Raw genomic sequence first — 20,008 nt, forward strand, 5'->3', positions numbered from 1 at the left:
CCTGCTGTAACTTTGATTGGGATTGTGTTGAATCTAGAGATCAATTTGGGAAAAACTGAATCTTAACACTGTTAAGGCCTCTGATCCATGTACAAGGCATCGCTCTGTGAAGAGGCAACAAGGTGTATTCATTGAAGGAGTAACATGATGTCCATGTGTGACATTCAGTGATTCAGCAGATATCCCGTGAGCATCTGGGCAAAGGCCCCTGCTCTCACGGCACTTAGGTGGTGGTGGGGTGGGCAGGGGAAGTCTTGCTCTGGTGTTTTAAGGGGTCGTGGAAAGGCTCACTTGATAAGATGATATTTCAGCTAACTCCCGAGGCAAGTGAGCCAGGAGGATACCTTGGAGGGAAGCCCCTCAGACAGCAAGAAGAGCAAGAAACTGGCCAAGAGGCCAGTGTGGTGGATGGAGTTGGTGAGGAGGAAACAGCCAAGGAGGCTGGACGGACACGGGCTTTTGCTCTGCGTGAGATGGAAAGGTTTGATCAGAGGAGTGACAGACACCTCCCTCAGAGGACAGCCGCGACCCTAACACGAACTGAAGTTTAAACGTATGAAGGTTCCCACTGCAAGCCTGGCCCACAGCAGACAGTCAAAATCAGGGTCTCTCCTTTGATGGCAATGGTGAGGTATAACGCATCGTTACCCATTTCATGTCTAGCTCACTCCTTACCCATATTAGGTGCCCAACAAATGTGTCAGGAATAAACGAGAGAAAGGAGGCAGAGGGGCAGAGGGGAGGAAAGGAAGGACACAGCCAGGACCAAATCCCTACCTGAATTCCCGCACGATGGCCTAACACCGACTCCCACCAAGTTCTGAATGATCAGTCAATCCAGAGTATCAGTACTTACGAAGGATATTTAAAGGTACAGTTATGTCCTGATGACGAAAAATGAAAACAAACACTGCTGCGTGTGCAGGAGCTATTGACTAAAGGGAGAATCCACTCAGACGAAACGACAACCAGAGCTCTTCAGGACGGGCCAATGACTCCCTCACCAACCCTTGGCGGCTGCCATGGTCTGAAAAAGCATAAACTCATTTTATCTCCATCCAGTTCTGTGGGTGGAATGGGCTGGCTACAGTTATCCTCTTCTCATGAATAGGAGGCACCACCCAGAAAGGCTGAGCGACCTGCCCGTGGACACCTGGCTCAGCGGGCAGAGCCCCCCAGGGCTGTGTCTCCTTGGAGCTGACTCAGGCCGTTCTTCTTCACCCAGTGCCTGTGGAACATGTGTGGGTTCTGACTTCAGAGTCAGCCTGACTTAAATTTCAATTCCAACCTACTTGCTCTATGACCTTCAGCAAGTCCCTTAAACTTCATGAGTCTCTGTTTCCCTCATTCCTAACATGAGGCTTACACCCACCAGGCAGACGTGGTGTGTCGGCATGCACGTGTGACAAAAGGCCAGCATGATGCCTGCAGCACAGAAGGTCTCAAGGTGAGTTCTGTTCATCCCATGCCTGCCTCACAGAGCTGTCCTAACCTGTACGTTCCTGCTGTCCTGAGCCCCTGCTAAGGCAGGAGACCCCAGCCTCATCCTTTCTTCTTGTCTGCCTTGAATTTCAATGAACACACTCTCTGCACAGCAGGAAGATCACCATGGGGTCCCACAGACCTAAGATTTCAGAGAGGTGCACCTGACCAGAGAAGGGAAGTGCCATATTGGTTGGAAGAGTGCTTTACCAGCCACGAAGCACCCACAGACAGGTGCTCCTGCCCCACCGCCAGAGACCACCCCTGGCTGCCAGCGAGCAGGGCTATGGAGACTGCTGAGCAGGGAGGGGTGGGTGAAGGAACTGGGGCCAAGCCCAGGAGGCAGACCAGCTGCCAAATCTAACCAAGCAAGGCCAATGAGTACTAGGTGGGCCCCGGGAATTCCCCAGGGAATTAGCAGAGAGCCACACCCACTGCTGGGAGGTACAGCTACTGGGACATGCTGGGTCTCAGAGCTCCTGGGTCCGGCATCCACATCTGTGAAGAGGAAAAGGCAGTGATGTCCTGGAGTCAGCAGACCCCAGCTGAAACCCTGGCTCTGCCCTTCAGTAGCTCTGTGTGACCTGGGGCAAGTACGTGCACTCCCAGCCTAGTGACCCATCTGCAAAGCGGGGATAACAGAAGGGTCTCCCTCACTGCGTGGTTGTAAGAAGAAAGTGAGAGAATCAATGAGAAACCCCCAGCACTGTCCCCGGTACAAATAAGTCGTCAAAAATTTTAGATACTATTAATCATAATATCAATAATGACAATGAGTTAAACAGCTAGTAGCAAAAACTTGTATTTAAGCCTATAAAATGTCTTTGGGTAGAGCGAGATTTTTTTTCCCATTTATCAGTGTTGAAAAATGTGTGTGTGTGTGTGTGTGTGTGTAGGCATGGCGGAAAGACACATACACTCACACACAGTGGTGCTGCCCAGAGTGGTGGACCTGCCCACAACGTCCACAAATAACTCAACAGAAACTTAGGTTCTTGTCAGATTGGGAGGGAGGGAGAGAAGGGAATGGATAAAACATAGGGAGAAGTGACTGAGGATGTCCTTTCCACGGCAGCCCTCGATAAATATCTACTGACTTTAATTCAACTGGAGGACGAAAATGAGGTCTGCAAATGACATTTTCATTACCAAGGTGAAATTTCTGCCCAAGGACTCTAGAACATTCTTTCTCACAGCTACCTACTAAACAATTGATTGGAAGGCTGGCCCTTGTTGAACAGGGACTGGCAAATGGCAGTGTGACTATTTTCTCATTCCACACCTGTCATGGGTTCCACAGTGTGTCGGCATCGAGACAGGAGACTAATGAGTCCCACAGGTAACAGGGACCCCCCTGGGGACTGGCAGCTTACCTGGGTCTGCAGAGAAGGCTACATGCAACACACAAGGAAAGGTATGCTATTCTGCTCAAGCAGGGCTGGCAATGCTTTTTTGTAAAGGGCTGCCTAGCAGATATTTTAGACGCGGGCCATACAGTCTCTGCCCTTTTGCCTATGCAAAAGCAGCCATAGGCAATATGGAAACGAATGGGTGTGGCTGGGTTCCAATAAAACTTTATTTACAAAAGCAGGCCAGACAGAATCACTAGAATCACTCCTTAGCCTTCCTCTTCAGTGTCTTTTAATTTTGAACTTTTTGCACAGCCTTTACAGGCCCAGTGGCTGACTCCGTATCATCATGAATTGTCCCCAAAATGACTATCATAAGGCTGTTTTGCTGCAAGGCCGATGTGTTTACAAAAGGAAATCACGATGTTTTCAAACTGGCTGAAAGATGGTTTGAATTATACAGGTCTCAAGTTAGCTGGAAAATCCTAATGCTCCTCCCCACCACACCAACCAAACCTGGTGAATTTAGTTCATTAAAAAGAAAAAATATTGAAAACAAGGACAAGTGGAAATCAAAAGAGGCAACACCAAGCACACACATCTCCCCCATCCACTGGGGTTTATTTATTGTCAACAGCCAGTGTGCCTCCTGTCCTCCCAGTGGGCCCCTGGTGAGGCCCTCATGTCGTTTTGGATTAACGTCTGTGTCTCACACGTGGGAGCCTGATGATGATTTCTCCTCGTTCTATTTAAGGAATAAAAAGGCTTTGAAGAACAGTCACTGAGGAATCGCAACGCTCTCTGCTCTCCCTTTGTCCTTCGGGGGAGGCTAGGAAATAACTTCCATATTTTAATTCTTCCTCTCCAGGGAACTTCATTTTGGTTGCAATGATTCATTTGCTGGGGCAAAAATAGTTCTTCTAAGGAAATGACAGTGAAAACCTGAGAGCTGCTTGCTCCTGCAATCCCAATTCCCCTCCAACTGAGAGACTCTTGTCACGTTCCAGCATATTCCTCTACTTGGGAAAGATGCGGCGGACAGGTCCCTCCATAACCCTAGCCACATCACACTTCTCCAAGCAGAAGCACCTCCCGGGGCTTGCCGGAGCCTCACTGAGGCGATTCCCAGAAGAAACCAAGATGAGACCCCACCTCAGGGAGCTTCTGTGACCCAAAGAGGATCGAACCCTAAGCTTCTCCAAGGCCAACGCTGAGGCTTTCTCTGCCTGTTAGGATCATGATTCCTCCTTCCTGCTTTCCTTTTTCCAAGGGTCTGATGATTCATTATTCAGGGAAACGGTGACTTAAGCAATGAAGCAACGGATGGAGAAAGATAGAAAATTTGTTATTAAGTAAATTTACAATGACATTGTTTGGTCAGCAAAGAATTTCCAAAATAGAAATCACTGCGATGTCTGGATGGAAGGGTCATCCTAACATGACCTATTATTCTTGCAACCTTTGGAACTTATCTTCTAATCACTTAAGATTCCTCTTAGGGGGCCCCTTTATAAAGAATTTAGATTGCACAGTGTAAACCTGAGTTAACTAGAGAACCCGACGGGTGACGGTGTGTGGTCAGGGTGTGGACAATAGATGCCTACAAAAATCAGCAAGAGGGGAAACAGGAGATTTATGAGTCATGCTCAGGGCTGAGTCAGTGAAAGCCTTCGTTGGGAACCGCTGTTCAGCTGCCACAGACAAACTGAAATGAATCCATAAAATGCTCCTCCAGACCAGCACCTCCCTTCCTGTTCATCCTAATGCTCCTCTTAGCCTGGGAATGCGCATCCTAACTGTGCTCATGTTTGTAAGGAGAGCAAAAGGAAAAGATGTCCTTGAAACAAGAAGTCAAATTTGTTTTGGAAACCCAGGCTGTGGAATACTTGGTTTAATGTCAGAGCTTCGAATAATGTTTAATAAAAATGTGGGATGTTTCATGTGCACGGCCAACTGTGGGAGGCAGCAAAATTAATTTGGGAGCTAACCAGATCTGGGTTTGAATGTCCCCCACCCTCTTTCCTTCACGTAGTGCAGTAGCCTGGATGGAGCCTTGGGAATGACTACCTCATCCGTAAATGTGGGATGGTACCCACTTTCCACCGTCCGTATGAGAGCCCATCAGATTGCTCATCCACGTAAAGCAGAGGATGGGCTAAGCAACAAAGGCGAATCGCCTCCTCTTCCACAGCGCAGTGGTCGGAAACCAAGACTTTGAAATGAGACCAGGCCAGCACCTCCAGAGCCACAGGGAACTTGCCTGACACCACACACCTCCTAGGTACAAAACAGCCTGGCTTTCCATTGTCTTTCCTGTTTGCCCACGGCAATCACTTCTTTACAGTTTAATAGAGAATGCAGTCAGCCCTCTCTGGAAAGCCAGGGAGTTCCTGCCCACCACCTGTGCTAAGACTGCCTGGCTGAGCCGAGCTAGCGGGCCCCACAGGAGCGCCCTTCCTTCCCACTGCGAGAGTCTACCGTGACTTAATGTAGTCACTGTATTCACTTCTCAAAGGTTTATGTGAAGGCAGATCCTCTTGTGTTCCTTCTGTTGGCTCACTATGGTACAATTTAGCTGAGAACCATTGCCCCTGGGCAGGCGGGTGCTGCCGTGGGGGGAGGCTTCCTCTGGGATGGGGGATTCTGAAAGGTCCATCCAAGCCACCTGGACAGCCCTCCCACCTGACACAGAGTCTGGTTCCATCTGAGCCGATGGTTGGGAAATCGGCCTTCGTGACCGACGCCCAGACCTGTCTGTGCTAAAAAACGGAAAAAGTGGAGGTGGGCGTGAGCCTGGGCTGTATCTCTCGGCGCCTGCTTGAGGTCACTGCTCCTCTTAGTTGGCACCTCCTTGGGCGGTCCAGACTCTGAGCCATAGCCACTGATGCCCAGGAGGCCTTGGGAGGGGATGTCCAGAGGAGAAGCCCAGCCCACCCACGGTGAAGCAGCCCCTGACTAGGGAGGGCAGAAGGAGAAAACAACCCCCCACCCCAGGGAACCGCTGCATCCATGAGACGTAAGATGGCCAACACAGGAAGGTCCTCAGGAAACAACTGGTCACATTTCTGGATGTCGTATCAGCTTTGGTTAGAGGACAATTTCCAACACAGATAATGTCCTTCCCTATCTTACCAGACGCCTGCCCTCAAAGCATTCCCATAATAAGAGCAACATGACTTGACTTTCTCCAGTGCTTCCCAGCTTCCCAGGAGCACTCCTTATGTTCTCTCATTCCATTTATCACCACCCAGGAAATGCACACCGAGGCTGCGGGGCCTGGGGATCACAGGCGAGCAGGGCTCGGATGGAGGGAAGCTGACGTTTCACCTCCATTTTCTCTCAAGAAACACGCACAGCCCCTTCCACAAAGTCTGCAGAAAGTCCTGCCCTACGGACACCACAACCCAAATGGGAAGATGAGACACAACAGCAGATGCAAACCGCACTTGCGCAGGAAGCCCCCAGCCCACTGGAGAGAAGGGACTCGAAGCCCTTCCACCAGGAAGACCCTGGCCGAGGGGGGAACATCACTGGCTGAGACACGGTTGTGCTCGTCAAGACAGTGCCAGCAGGTCCAGGAATGTCTGATTTTTATATCGTTTAAAAGCCAATTGGGTTTTGCCCTGGCAGGACTAGAAAGCTCTAGTTTCCCCATTTTGTACATTCATGTTAAAACTAAAGCTATCTTAGAAGATCTCTCCCCTTGCTCACATCCGCCCCTAGATAACACTGAAGAAACTGCAAGAGAAATGAGAGGGATACACATATGTATTTTTCTTTTTCAAAACAGAGACTGAGTTCTCAAGTCTTACAAATGACTAATGAAGTGACTCCAAAATAAATGCATAATTCACCCACTGGCCAGACTCCTCTTTGGCTCCTAGCTCTGAAGCTCTGGGTGGTGGCTTCAGGGTGTCAAGGAGAATTCCAGACACAACCCCTCCCACCCCCCAACTCTGGTCAGTACGGTTCAGTCAGGGCTTTGGGATTAGAAAGGGCAGGCCCAGGACACCTCTGGTAAGGCACTTTGCTATGCACGAAATACTTTAGTGAAATAAACTACAGATAAAGCCCTAGCTTCTGGTTTTCTCGTATGTCAGCTTATTCAATCAGGACTATCTGATCCTACCATTTTCTCCATGAAAGACTCTAACAGATACTGTCCTACGCCCACAAGCATCAACACAGCAATATTTCAGCAAAGAATAAAAGCAGGAAATATGTGCGTGTGTGTTTGCGGGGGAATATGTACAGCTTCTAGTGCACACTGCCCTCCGCTCAGAGGACGCACTCCAAACTCCCAGGCATAGCATTCACAGTCCTGGACCAACAGCCACCAATTTGTGACTTCAGCCCCACCCCCAGTAACGTCATTCCCACATCCCTGTCCCTGGATATCTACACGGCCAAAATGTCCTCCTCCGTTTCCACCACCATCACCATCCTCTTCATCCCTCCAGCCCTCCCGACACCACCCAAGGTCAGAGAAGCCCTCCTACCCATCCAGCACCTCCGCCATCCTCCCCTCACTATAATGTCGATTTGTTTCTGCGGAGCCTTGGCCCTAGCCATGGACCGCCCCCCGTCAACACACACCCACTAGGCGGTAACCCCTCGAGGGAGGGCAAGCACACTCCCATCCTCTCTGCATCTCTGCAAGCAGCAGGCGTTCCTGGGCCTCCGCACAGGCTCCCAGTAAAGCAGAACCGCCAGCGAAGAGCTTCCATTTAAGAATCGGTTGTTGAAGTTTGGAGAGAAGCCCGGGCCTTGGGTTCCCAGCATTCACCATAATGCAGACTCTCTGGGGAGAGCTGAAGCGGGACGCATGAGGCCCTTGGCTTGGTCCCTGTCCCCGCATCACCTCGGGCGCTGGGTCCTAACCCCTCAGACTAATGGAAAACAGGGCAAACAGATTAAACCGTGTTCGCTCAGAAGACTGCCATCTGCACGACTCGGAAAGCTCCTTGCTCTGCCCAGTCCCTCTGGACAACACTAAACAGGCTTAGCCTGCTGTGGGCACACAGGAAAGTAGGTCAGCGCAGCAGCGCGGGGCCTCCGCCGTGATGAGGCGGCGATGAGGCCGCGCCCGGCCCGCGCCCATGCGGTGCTCAGGCCAGCCTCCGGGGCCAGCCGGGCGCCCGGGCGCTGCGGGAACTCAAAGCAAGCCTGGGGAACTGGTTCTTTAAAAAAATCAAACAAGAACTGTGGAAAAGAAGAGCTTGGACACCCACTGCCATTTCCCTGCCTCTACAGACAAATCGATTGGTGTCTTTACGGCGGTGAAATAAGACACTTCATTCGCACAGATGCACCACCAGACAGTTTGCACCAGTATTGCCGGCGGACACTGCTGCTGTCTCCCAGCTCACCTGCTTCCTCCACCTAGCTCATGCCGCCTCTCTCCTCCACCCCCCCCCCCCCCCCCCCCCCCCCCCCGACGGCTGCTGGTGATAACTGGATGCATGCTGGGGGCATGGCTGGACTCGAGTCAGTTGTGTCAGGACCAGCCGGCCCAGGGCCCCGTGCTGGAGAGGAAGGCACCACGCTGTTCCTGTGTTCCTCCAGGCTGCAGCTGTCCGGACGGAACTGCCACCCCTTTGTGCCTCTTGGGCTGGGAAGTTGGACAAAGCACCAGACATGTTGAGGGAAATTCCCCTGAGGCCCAGGTGAGCTAACCTGCTTCCAGGAGCTCATGTCTGAAATCAGGTCTTCTCAGGAGGGCTCAGCACCAACCTAGAGGCTGACACTGGGGCCCTGGGGCCAGGTCCTGCTCCCTGGGGCTCCTAGGAGGGACAGGACCCCTAGCTCAACCCCGCAAATAGCTCACTGGTGCCCCTGGGGCAGGAGCCAACGAAAGTTAGTCTGGGGGTCCCGGAGAAGTTTCTCAACAGAGCAGGAGCCTTGTGGCCCAGGCCAGGCCACGGTGATGGAATCTGTAAACGCAGATATGTGTAATTTTTAGAAGGCTTTCTTCTAAAATGCTGGACGTTGTTTCTTCTTTATTTCATTTCTGTAATAAAGGTATTGGAAGGTTTTGTAATAAGCCTTTTAGAAACATTCAGACCTAAAAACCCAAGACTGTGGGAATGTTCACCCAACATCTTTCAGAAACGGCCTCATCTGAAAAGTTTCTCTTTGACATTTTCAAGAATGAAAAGGCAGAGGCCAGGACGTCCCTTGGCCTTCACAACGGCCATTCCTTCCTTTCTCTCTCCCCCTGGCCCTCGTTTATGTAGCACAGATGCTGTGCCCTGGGAGCCCCACCACTGACGAAGAGAGATGAGGATCGCTGGCAGAGAGGCAACAGGTCCAGGAAGACCCTGTGTTCAAAATGTGACTCTGTTGTGGAACTAGCTGAGTGGCCTCAGGCAAGTTACTAAACCTCTCTCTGCCTCAATTTCTCACCTTCACGGGCAGCTGAGACTTAAGGACACAATACCTGTAAAGCACCTAACAGGTGAGCCACAGGTTGAAAGCACCATGTTAGCTCAGGTGGTTATCAGTACAGCAATCCAGGAAGCGCTCAGATGGTGCTAGTCCTCATTTAAACACAGAGCCTCACCGTGGACGTCAGGTAGCTTTAAATTCCAAAGATATTTACCAGCTTCGGGAAACCTGCAAAGCAAGCCCTTTTAAAGGTCTCAGCAATCCAAAGGGTTCCTGTACTGGGACTTCAGCTTGCATAACAGTATTTTCCTGAAGAGCTGGTGATAAACAACATTTCTGTGAACTGAATCATCCTTCAAAAGTGTGAGTGGTTCCCGGCCCACTCACTGGAGGAGGGCAGCATCCCACCCTCACTGCCATCCTCCGGCGATGCAAAGCTCATCACCACCAATTAGCCGGTTTAGCAAAGTATCACACACCGGTTTCCGCGAGACCACAGCTAACTACAATTTTTTTAAAACTTTGAAATTCTGGGTAAAATGGGAGAAAGTTTGGATTTTTTTTAAAAATTTTAAATCATTTTACAATTTTAGACAAATTTAACAAAGTCAAAGTGAAATGCTGTTAAAATAAATTGACTATACGTTAATCAAATCTACTGTTCAACGCATTGCCTAACGCAGCAGCAGCATCTCGAAGCATGTTCCATTTACTTGATTAATTACATAATACAGTATATTTAGGGGTGTTATATTCTCATCTTTACCTAAATAAAGTCACGCAGTTCTCAAACCCCAGAGTATGCTAAGTTCTATGCAAAAACCATCAGATTCTTTAGGACAGAACTGAATCATTCCAAGGCCACACTCACATTTTTGGATGTTATAAATGTTAACAGAAATAAATTTCATTTTTGCAAACTTGTTTGAAAGAAAAGGAAACCAACCAACAAATAAACAAAACAAAAGGAGATGTTTGGTTTAAATAAAAAGAAAACATTTAAAAATTTTCTCATTGTTTTCTGAGAAGCAATACATCTTCATCGCAATTCACTCCTTTCATTAAGAATAAAAAGGTAAAGGATCTTAGGGCCATTTTTTATTAGGCAAAGGCAAGTTCTCATATATATATAACTAAAAAAAATTAAGATGGCAGTAAGAAGTATTAAGTTCTTCCTAACTTTTCTCCTAGGAATATTTTCTCTCTTCTTTACCTGTATTCTCACTAAATTACTCATTCGAGATTCTTTCCTCCTTCATGTGGTTTAAGCTGTTTATTCTGCCTTGCTCCAGAAGAGAAGCCAAGTTCATAACTATGTAAGAATGACGCCAGGCCAGCTCCCTCTGAGGAGTGGTCTGCCTCGGGCCCTACGCTTGCAAACATTTTGAAGTCATGAAAAATTATACTAGCAACAACATAGCCTATTCTTAGCTATGATCACAAGCGAGGTTTTAACAATGTACGGCTGTGTGTTTGTGTGTGTGTGTGCGCCCATATGTATTACATGGCAACACGTTAGGATTTATAACACCATGAGGCCAAGAATCCTAGGGGCAGGAAGAACGCATCCGCATCAGAAATGGGGTCATGGTGAGCTGTACAAAGCACATGCTTTCCTTTCTCTTATCTTGGTTGCGGAAAAACAAATGCAATGAATTTTTTATCTTCCAAACGTACTAGTTACTTTCTGATCAGTTCCTAAATGCCCTTGTACGGCCACAGGGAGAAGATGACAGTATGACTTGGATTCAGACAAAGAGGAAGAAACTGAACTCAGGAAGAACAACCTTAGAGCAACTTTAAAATACTGAGAAACATTGTGGTTTTACACAAAAAAGCAAGCAGCTTGAAAAATGCCCCATGGAGCCATGGCCATAGATCTGGGTTGGAAACCAGAATCCAGAACCAGGGTCAAGTTGTCTCCGGCACCAGCCCCTGCCCTTGGGAGATGTTTAAGGAGCCGCATGAGGAGAGAGGAGTCCAGAGTGGGGCTCCCCATGGAAGCAGGGGCTGCTCTTCTTCTTTCCACAAACTCATACACTGCTTCAGGGCTGCGAGCCACTCTCCAGGGGTGGAACAGGAAGACTGCTGTGTGTGTGACATGACCCAAATCCGTGGGAAGGTGTAATCAGTAGATGTGGACATGGTGTTGGTTCCGTCACTGACCAGCTGTTGACCTTGCGGAAATCACCTACGTTTTTTGGACTGTGGTTTCTTCCTTTGGTGAAATAAGAAGTAACCTTGTAAACTATGAAATGTCATATAAAAATGAGGTCTTATAACCATCTGAAGATGGTCGTTCAGCCCATGTACTATTCTGGGTAAGAATTACCTGCCCAGGTGTCCATACAGGTGACAATGAGGCTGAATAAGGAAAGGTAATAAGAACCCATAAGAGCAGAAACTCTGGTTACAACAAAGCATTCTCCATCCATGACTGTGCCATGGTGACAAATCTGGGCCATTCGTGCTAGTTTGCTCTCCTCTTAACAGTGCATACGTAAATCCTTAATATCCTGGAGCGCGTGGCTACCTGAAGTTCAGGTTTATGTGGCTACTGTGTGTGGCTCTGACATGTCTCTTTGCAAATGAGTCAAATGTAGGTCAAGGACCTGACTTCCAGTCTCCGTCAGGTGCTGATGTTCTCAGTTGGGAATGACGAGGCCATGAACCCATTCTGACCTCGGACATTGCTTACATCACCTATGACCAAGTTTGCTGATGGCCTGGCATAAACCCAGTTACTGATGACAACATTTGGCCCTGGTGGATCCCAACAAGGCCTTTGTTTTTCAGACTGGGGTTAGTTTTCAAAAAAATTTACCTTTTAGGGGGCCAGCCTGGTGGCGCAGTGGTTAAGTGTGCACGTTCCACTTCGGTGGCCTGGGGTTCGCCCGTTCGGATCCCGGCTGCCAACATGGCACCGCTTGGCAAGCCATGCTGTGGTAGGCGTCCCACATATAAGGTAGAGGAAGATGGGCACAGATGTTAGCTCAGGGCCAGCCTTCCTTAGCAAAAAAGAGGAGGATTGGCAACAGATGTTAGCTGAGGGCTAATCTTCCTCAAAAAAAAAAAAAAAAAATGTACCCTTCTATCTGAAATTTAATAGTAAAGAAGTAAAATGGCACTACTTATGGGTTGCCTGCACTGTGGTTTCTGGATGCCAACTCCTCCTCTAGTTGTCAGATTCCAATCCATTGCAGACTCTGGGTCCTTTAAGATGCAAGTCTATGTTTGCAAGTGTAGGACACACATGATTCCAAGTAACTTCCCGTGGGTCAGGTCAGTTTCCTTTTCTTACAGATGAAAGCAACTGCCATGTCCGAGATCCCCTGACTTCATGCCGATTTCTCCTCTAAAAAGGAACGCTTTACAGGTAAACGGAGCGAGCTCCTCCCCTTTCCCAGCCAAGGAAGGAAGAGGCCTCAGGAGCATCTGCCAAACACTTCCAAGTCTTCCACGGAGAAAGTACGCATGTGTGTGTGTACTGTGTGTGTGAATGACTTCATCCAGGAAAGGCAGAGGGTTGCTGTGTCACACGACTCTAGAACTCACTGTGAACTGTGTCTCTTCCACTTGAGTTGCACAATGGCTTCTTCCTCCCACCAGGAAAGCACCAGGAAATGGGTCTTTACAGACTTTGTGAGGATCCCACAACTATTTTTAAAGAAATCAAGGGAACAGGAGGTGGTGTCACACAAAGACACACATGTGGTAAAACGATGGAACTATATACACAGATTGTACCGAGGCCATTTCCTGGTTCAAGTACTGTATCATAGTGACGTGAGATGGAACCAGTGGGGGAAATGGGTGAGGGGGACATGGCTCATGGACCTCTCTGCAACTTTGTATGAGTCTAGAATTATTTCAAAATAAAAAGCTTAAAAAACAATGAGCAGCAAATGATAAGAGCACCAGCAGTGAGGCACCACACAGCATCCACCCCCCAGGCTGGGATGGGTGCCCACACACCCTACAGTCCTCTCCTCCTGCAGCTTCAGCTGGGAAAAGTCCCGAGGCTCCTAGAGAGCCCAGCACCTTCTGGGTATGGAGACATGAGACCCCTAATCTCCCCCTCTGCTTCTTTATGCTGGATGCCAGGAACGCTGTGACAAGAAAGCCAGGACCAGAGACTCTGGACGTGGCCTGTTCCATCAATCTGCAAACTCCTGGTTTTATGAAGCATTGCAACACTCACAGAGCCTGTAGACTTTGAAAGGGTAACTTGACAAACAAGCCCTGGCGTAAATTCACATGTTTAGGGCCAAGTCCTTGAATTGCAAGGAGTTCAGACAAGAAGTATGGTGACCATGGGGCCCCCACAGCCTTCTCGCAGGCCCTCCCTCTTCAGTTACACTTCCCTTTCCCGTGCAGCACGGCCCTGTAGGGCTGCCGTGATTCTTCAGTGAGTTCCTGCAGGAAAAGGCACTGGTTTGATGTTGGGGCACTCGGCTGACCCATCACTCAGGCTGTGCGAGACTTCTCCCCCTCCATCTCGGGCCCCAGAGGGCTGCAGTGGAATGCTCCCCATTTTACCAATGAGAATCCAAAGCAGAAGGAGGTTACGAATGAAGGTCATGCAGCATGACAATGTTTTGTTGATGTTTGCTAGTTGTGCTAGTAACAATACTTCCTGAACCAGGAGTATTAATAGTTGGAGAGGGACCTGTTGGACCTGCCCCTTCGCTCCCCACTCCAGCACAACAGAACAACAGGCCCTCCCAGCCCCGGCTAAGGGCTCCATCCCTTGGGCATCCACCGTTTCCCACCTCTAGGGGAGCCGCCAGGCGTGTCCACCCTCCTTCTCACCCTCACCAGTACCCTCAGCTTGGCCCCCACATCACAATCCAGAATACACAGCAAAGTCGTGAATGAGATCAGGAAACAGGATGCTTGGCTCTGGGGGAGCTCAGGTGTGTCTGGCACCTGAGGGACTGAGACAGTAGAAGGGGCCCCTGCATTTCCTCCATCCTTTGTTTGTCTCCTCCTCAGCACAGCAAGTACTTCCTCAGCCTGGGCTGTGGGCAGGGCTATAGGCTGGGCATCGCGGTCGGCACGAGGGAGGTGGGTAGGAAACCAGAGATGAATGAAACAGGCTCAAGGCTTGGTGGAGGGGGCCGGGGATTAGGCACCACGAGACTGGCACTGCCACCAGCACACAGAATGAGTGAAGCCCTCTGGGCTCAACTTCCTCATCCAGCAAACAGTGACAATGTGTCACCTGCCCTGGTTGCTATCACTGTTCAGAAGATAAAATGAGAAAAAGCAGTTCAGTGTCTTGCAAATAAAGGTCTACAGCAGCGCTTCTCAAACTCAAATGTACACATGAACCACCTCGGGATCTTATTAGAGGCCAGATTCTGATCCGGTGGGTCTGGGGAGGGGCTGACAGTCTGCATTTCTCACCAGGTGCAGGTGATGCCGAAGCTGCAGGGGCACTGCTCACACTGTGAGTAGTGCGGATTGCTAGGCATGCCAGGCGCCACTGTCGTGTAAACAGAAGTAACTGTTGGGATGGAGGAGTGGCGAGAGGGACTAAAGGTCATTTGCTTCCACCTAAAGCAAATGGACACTGGGAGACTTTGTCCAGATGCCCAGGCTGCACCCTAGATCAAGGGCATTAGCGCCTCTGGGGGTGGGCCCAAGGGTTATTTTTCATGCCCCCCAGGTGGTTCCCATGTGCCCCCAGAGTGGAGAATCACTGCTCTGGAGCTTGGGCGCCATCCACAACAACCCAGCGAGCACTGGGTAAGTCTCCTCCACCCAGAGGAGCCAGGCTGCCCTCTCTGGCAGCGTCTTCTATTTCCTGTTAGTTGAACTTGGTAGAAAATTCTTCCTATGGAGCCAAAAATACCACTGCCTGCCCCCCACCCCGCCCTCTCTGGGAGCTTCTACTCATTTCTTCTTGCTATTGTCCGGGGGCCACATAGAATGACAGCCTTCAGATTAGGTTATTATTATTTTTTAAATTGAGGTGAAATTCACTTAACATATAATTAACCATTTAAAGTGTACAATTCAGTGGCATTTACTGCATTCACATGTTGTGCAACCAGCACCTCTCTCTAGTTGCAAAACCGCTCCAGAGAAACAGCCCGGACCCATTCAGGAATTGCTTCCCATTCCCACCTCCTTCAGTGCCCCTTCCGTCGCCATGGATTTGCCTATTCTGGCTAGGTCATACAAAAAGAATTATACAGTATGTGACCTTTTGTCACGAGCTTCTCTCATAAATGAAATGTTTTCAAGGTCCATTCATGTTGGCACATGTTTCAGAATTTCCTTCCTTTTTAAGGCCTTATAGTATTCCCTTATGTTTATACCACATTGTTTATCCATTCATCCATTGATGGACACCTGGGTTGCTTCCACCTTTTGGCTGTTGTGAATGCTGCTGCTGTGAACATTGTGTATACGTTTCTCTGTGGACGTGTTTTCATTTCTCCTGGTATACACCCAGGAGTGGCATTGCTGGGTCATACGGTAAATCTGTGTCTAACTGTTCGCGGATCCGCCAAACTGCTTCCCACAGCGGCTGCCCACCAACAGTACACGAGCGTGCCAGTTGCTCCACATCGTCACCAGCACTTGTTAATTTCCATTAATGTTTTCCGTTTTTATTAAAGCCATCCTAGGGATGAAGTCAGCTCTCAAATATCAGAGAAGGGTGCTCTTGTCCCCCAGAGACCTCTCTTTTTCAGGCCAAATATCCTCCGTTGCCCCCCTCCTCCTGATTGTCAAGGATCCTCCTGAAATGTTCTCTTTGGAAGCGAGCACCGTGTTCCTGCTGGGGTCTGACTAGACCTTGTGAGTGCAGGCGGCCGACAGCCACCCCCTAGAGCTGGCTCACTCAGGCACAGAATCTGTGGCCTTTCTCCCTGAGCTGCTGTAGGACACACTTTGCTCCTTGTTTATAATTGTTTTTAATCTAAAAGATGCAAAAGCCTTTTGCAAAGAATACAGTGCTATATAAAGCACGATCTGATCGTCCTGAGAGCTTGGCTCCTGCCTCTCCAGAGACGAGCGCTCACTGTAGCCAGGTCACACCGAGTCTGGGAGAGAAGAGTGGGAGGCTGCTCGATGCCACATGTGTCATGAGAGAAAAATGAGGGAACAAGGAAGCTGATTCCAGTGACATAATTATAGCCTTGGGTTTGCAGTCAAATGCCTTCAAATGGTCAGCTCTAAATCTCACAGAGGAAAAAAGAAAACGTGTTGAGCCAGCCCTGATGGCCTAGTGGTTAAAGTACGCTGCATTCCACTTTGGCGGCCCTGATTCAGTTCCCAGCCACTGAAGCACACCACCCATCTGTCAGTTGCCATGCTGTGGTGGTGGCCCACGGAGAAGAACCCAGAGGACTTACAACTATACACAACTATGTACTGTGGCTTTGGTGGGGGCGGGGGGAAGAGAGGAAGATTGGCAACAGATGTTAGCTCAGGGTAAATCTTTCCCAGCAAAAAAAAAAAAAAAAGAAAAAAGTGATTCACAGAATCTTGAACATTTAAATATTATCAATAAAGCAAATTATTCATATCTACCATTATGTTCCCCAGAGATATTTTCTACTGTACTTTCATGAAAACTTAGAAGGCATTTTCTCCTAAATAATTTACAGTACTTTAAAAAAAAATCAGTGGTGAACATTGAAAACCCAGGTTATATTATTTGAACTCAGAAAAATTTCAAACAGGTGAACATCACTCCTTACAGCTGGGCGTCAGTGAGAAGCTTCAACAGCAACAGCAACATCAACAAATTGAGCAAACTTTTCTTGCAAACAAAACAAGGAGGTTACCTTGATTCTGCTGGCAGGTAACTGAAGGTATATATTCTTAGTGAGCCTAAGGCACCACACAGGACCATTGCAGGTGATGGCTAAAGCTGGGGGTGCGTTTTGAAGCCAAATCTCTCTGTTTTCTTCTTTCTTCAGTGTTACAGGTAGCTGTTTTTCTCAAGCTTGTCGCTGGGGATCTTTCTCATGCTTTTACTCAACAACGGAAAGATGAACCACTGGTTTTCCAGGTTCTTGGCTGTTTCCAAAGCATGCCCATTTTGTTATGAGCGACTCACCTCCTCTTGGCCTGTAGAGCTCTTGCTCAGGCACAAGCATCAGAGAATACTGTCTCCTCAATGAGCTCCTGGGACACTCCTCCAGATTCTTCCTCCTCCTGCCCAGCCTTCCCTAGTGTCTGGAGCCAGGTGGACAGTGATATTTGCACGGCCACATGCACTGACCCGGTTCCTGGAGGCAGACCTCTGCCACAGGCAGCCCATCTCAGCTGCTGCCAAAGAACCTTCCACGGACGTTGGGTAACTCTGGCTCATCACCACTTTTTGCAATCAAGGTACGAGGCCAGAGGGCCCACAAACACAGAGCATTCTGGACTTGGCTATATCACAAGTAATTTAGAAATTTTTCAGTCCCCAGGCTGTAAGAGTTTTTGACACATTCCGCTTCGTCTTTCAGCCATGTTTGCTAATTTCGTTTTCCTTGGTCCTGGTATTGTATGATTCTTACAAGGTGGTTCATGGAATAAAATCGAAAGGGTTCGTCAATTGAAAGCTGCAGTTTAGCAAAATGATGGAGCTTCCTAAGAGGCCATGTCAGGAAGAGCTGCCTGAACCAAGATCCATGTCATATTTAATTTACCACTCAAGGTTGGAACGATAACCACAGCGTGCAAAAGTATCAGAAAATGCATGTGTGGGGCTGTGGAAGTGGGTGTGATGACACCTACAGATATTCTCAAAGGAGAGTTTCCCTGGAAGCCTGGGGGCTGCAGGGCTCCTAAGGGAGGGGAGGCTGACCAACCTCAGACATGCTGCTGGGCCAGTCCTCACGGGCCAGCTGTGAGGGAAAACAAATTCTTCCCAGAAACGAGCTGCTCCAGAAAGCTTTGATATTTTATCTATTTTGGACGGAGCAATTCCCATATGGCTCTCACACCTCCCCGTGTGCCTCAGCGGAGTACAGGGAGCACAGCTATCCCCTCTTCCTCTCCGCTCACGGTCACCAGGATGAACCTGAACAGTGAGTTCGGGGAGGGGCTCCCAATGAGTGGACTGTGTGCGAAGTCAAGCGCCCCGGAACACCACACCTCTTGAGTTCTTCTATCAGCTTTCCATCACCCTGATGTTCTTTCTCTGGTCCCTGGGGTCGCCTGCCTTTTCTGGCCGCTGCGGGTCCAGCTCTTCACAGCACTGCATCCCTGGGCGCCTGAGGGCGGACGGCCACCTCCACCAGCAGCGGCTGAGGTTAGCTCCGGGCCGGCAGAGCGGGCACTGGCGGCCCTGTGACCTGTTTCGCTGTGTTTTCCAGACAGATGAGATGGCCAAAGAGATGGATTTCAGCAACAGGCAGCTTTCCTGAAAGACTGGAGCCCCCCAGGCCAACAGGACCCGCAGGCGGCTTTGAGCGACTGCCCGCCACCCAGCCGTGCACGCCTTCCCAGTTAGGCCCTTTATTCGTTACTGTGATGGAAAATAACTGACTACGGCCGTGGTTCTCAAATCTGGCTGGGCAGCACACATACTTGGAGAGCCACTAAAATACAGATTCCTGGGCCGCTTAGAGACTCTGCCGCAGCCCCCTCGGGAAGGCCAGGTCTGGGAGGAAGAGGCTGATAGCTGCTGTCGCGTTCTCCTGGGGGCCAGGTAGAAGCCAGGGCGGCCCTGCAGCCACCGATGGAGTCTCAGAGCAGCGGAGCCGCCCCAGATGAGCTGTGCTGCGTTTCTCCGTGCAACGCATTCTGGTTCCACAAAATGGTGCCTGCCACGTAGTTTGGTTCGAAATTTTCGATCGTCCTGTCCACCGTGGAGGAATGCTGAAAAGTGAATTTACGGCTCCAGTGTGTCCCTGCGAGCACCAGATACGCGGAAGATACAAACAGAAGCAACGACCTCCAGTTTACCCCCAAAGTAGGGCTCTCCGCTCGTGTCAGCCGCCTCTCTGGCAGGCCTGCTCTGATTTAATCAAATGCAACAATTAGTAGTGGTAAACATGGAGAAAGGCAAATAATTTGATTCACTGGAGTGTAATGGAATAACAGGATTTAAAGCATTTTTAATGCTAAAAATAGCTTAAGAGCCCTCACTTCAGAACTCTTGGCACTTCACACGGTTTTAACCTATCTCCATTTCCCTTCTGTGCTAACATCATGTGGTTTGAAATTTGCTTTCTGCGGTATTTCATTCCATGTGGGTGTTTTTTCCCCATCCATCTTCTTTTTTGTTACTTCAAGGGGAAAACAGCCCTGGGAAAGCTTTTATGCCGTCTGCTATTGTTCTGCATTTGGGTGAAAAAGTACATGCTTAATCTGGGCCGTAAGACCAGGACGAATGGCAAATTCCACAAGCTTTAAAATCTTTGTTAAAAATGCCAAAGTAAACGACCTCCGGTCTACAAAACCAACAGAACACAGCCCTGCCCGCTGCTCTCTCAGGTCTCGACAGGCTGCACGCTTCCAGGATCCACCCAGGGTCTGAGCCTGATAAATCCTAGGAAAGGAGCTGTCTCGTCTGCACCCCTTGGAGAGCCCAGGCAATGAGGCTTCACAGGCACAGCCGCAGGATGCCCTAGCGCCGTGTGTGTGCTTACGCTTTAAAAAAAAATGTTGCGGTGAAATACACGTAACACAAAATTTACCATCTGAGCCATTTTTAAGGGTACAGTTCAGTGGCATTAAGCACGTTCACAATGCTGTGTAATCATCACCACCTTCCATCTCTAAACATTGTTCATCTTCCCAAACTGAAACTCCGTCCATTAAACCACCACTCTCTA

At 49.2% G+C, this 20,008-nt stretch overlaps 1 protein-coding gene across 9 annotated transcripts in view; it reads right to left on the bottom strand.

Moving 5' to 3' along the window:
• NPAS2 (neuronal PAS domain protein 2) overlaps nt 1-20,008 on the bottom strand; it is a 159,139-nt gene that overhangs the window by 93,796 nt on the left and 45,335 nt on the right. For 5 of the 9 annotated variants that reach the window (XM_070236080.1, XM_023618547.2, XM_070236079.1 and 2 more), the window contains exon 1: nt 17,021-17,416. The exons of 3 other annotated variants lie outside the window; for them this stretch is intronic. In XM_070236080.1, the coding sequence (XP_070092181.1) occupies nt 17,021-17,088 (68 nt within the window). In that variant the 5' untranslated portion in view covers nt 17,089-17,416. Of the gene's footprint in view, nt 1-17,020; nt 17,434-20,008 lie in introns of those variants that run through there. One more of the 9 variants, XM_070236078.1, reaches the window with a different exon arrangement.

The sequence above is a fragment of the Equus caballus genome, chromosome 15 (genome assembly GCF_041296265.1).
Source record: "Equus caballus isolate H_3958 breed thoroughbred chromosome 15, TB-T2T, whole genome shotgun sequence".
Lineage (NCBI taxonomy): Eukaryota > Metazoa > Chordata > Mammalia > Perissodactyla > Equidae > Equus > Equus caballus.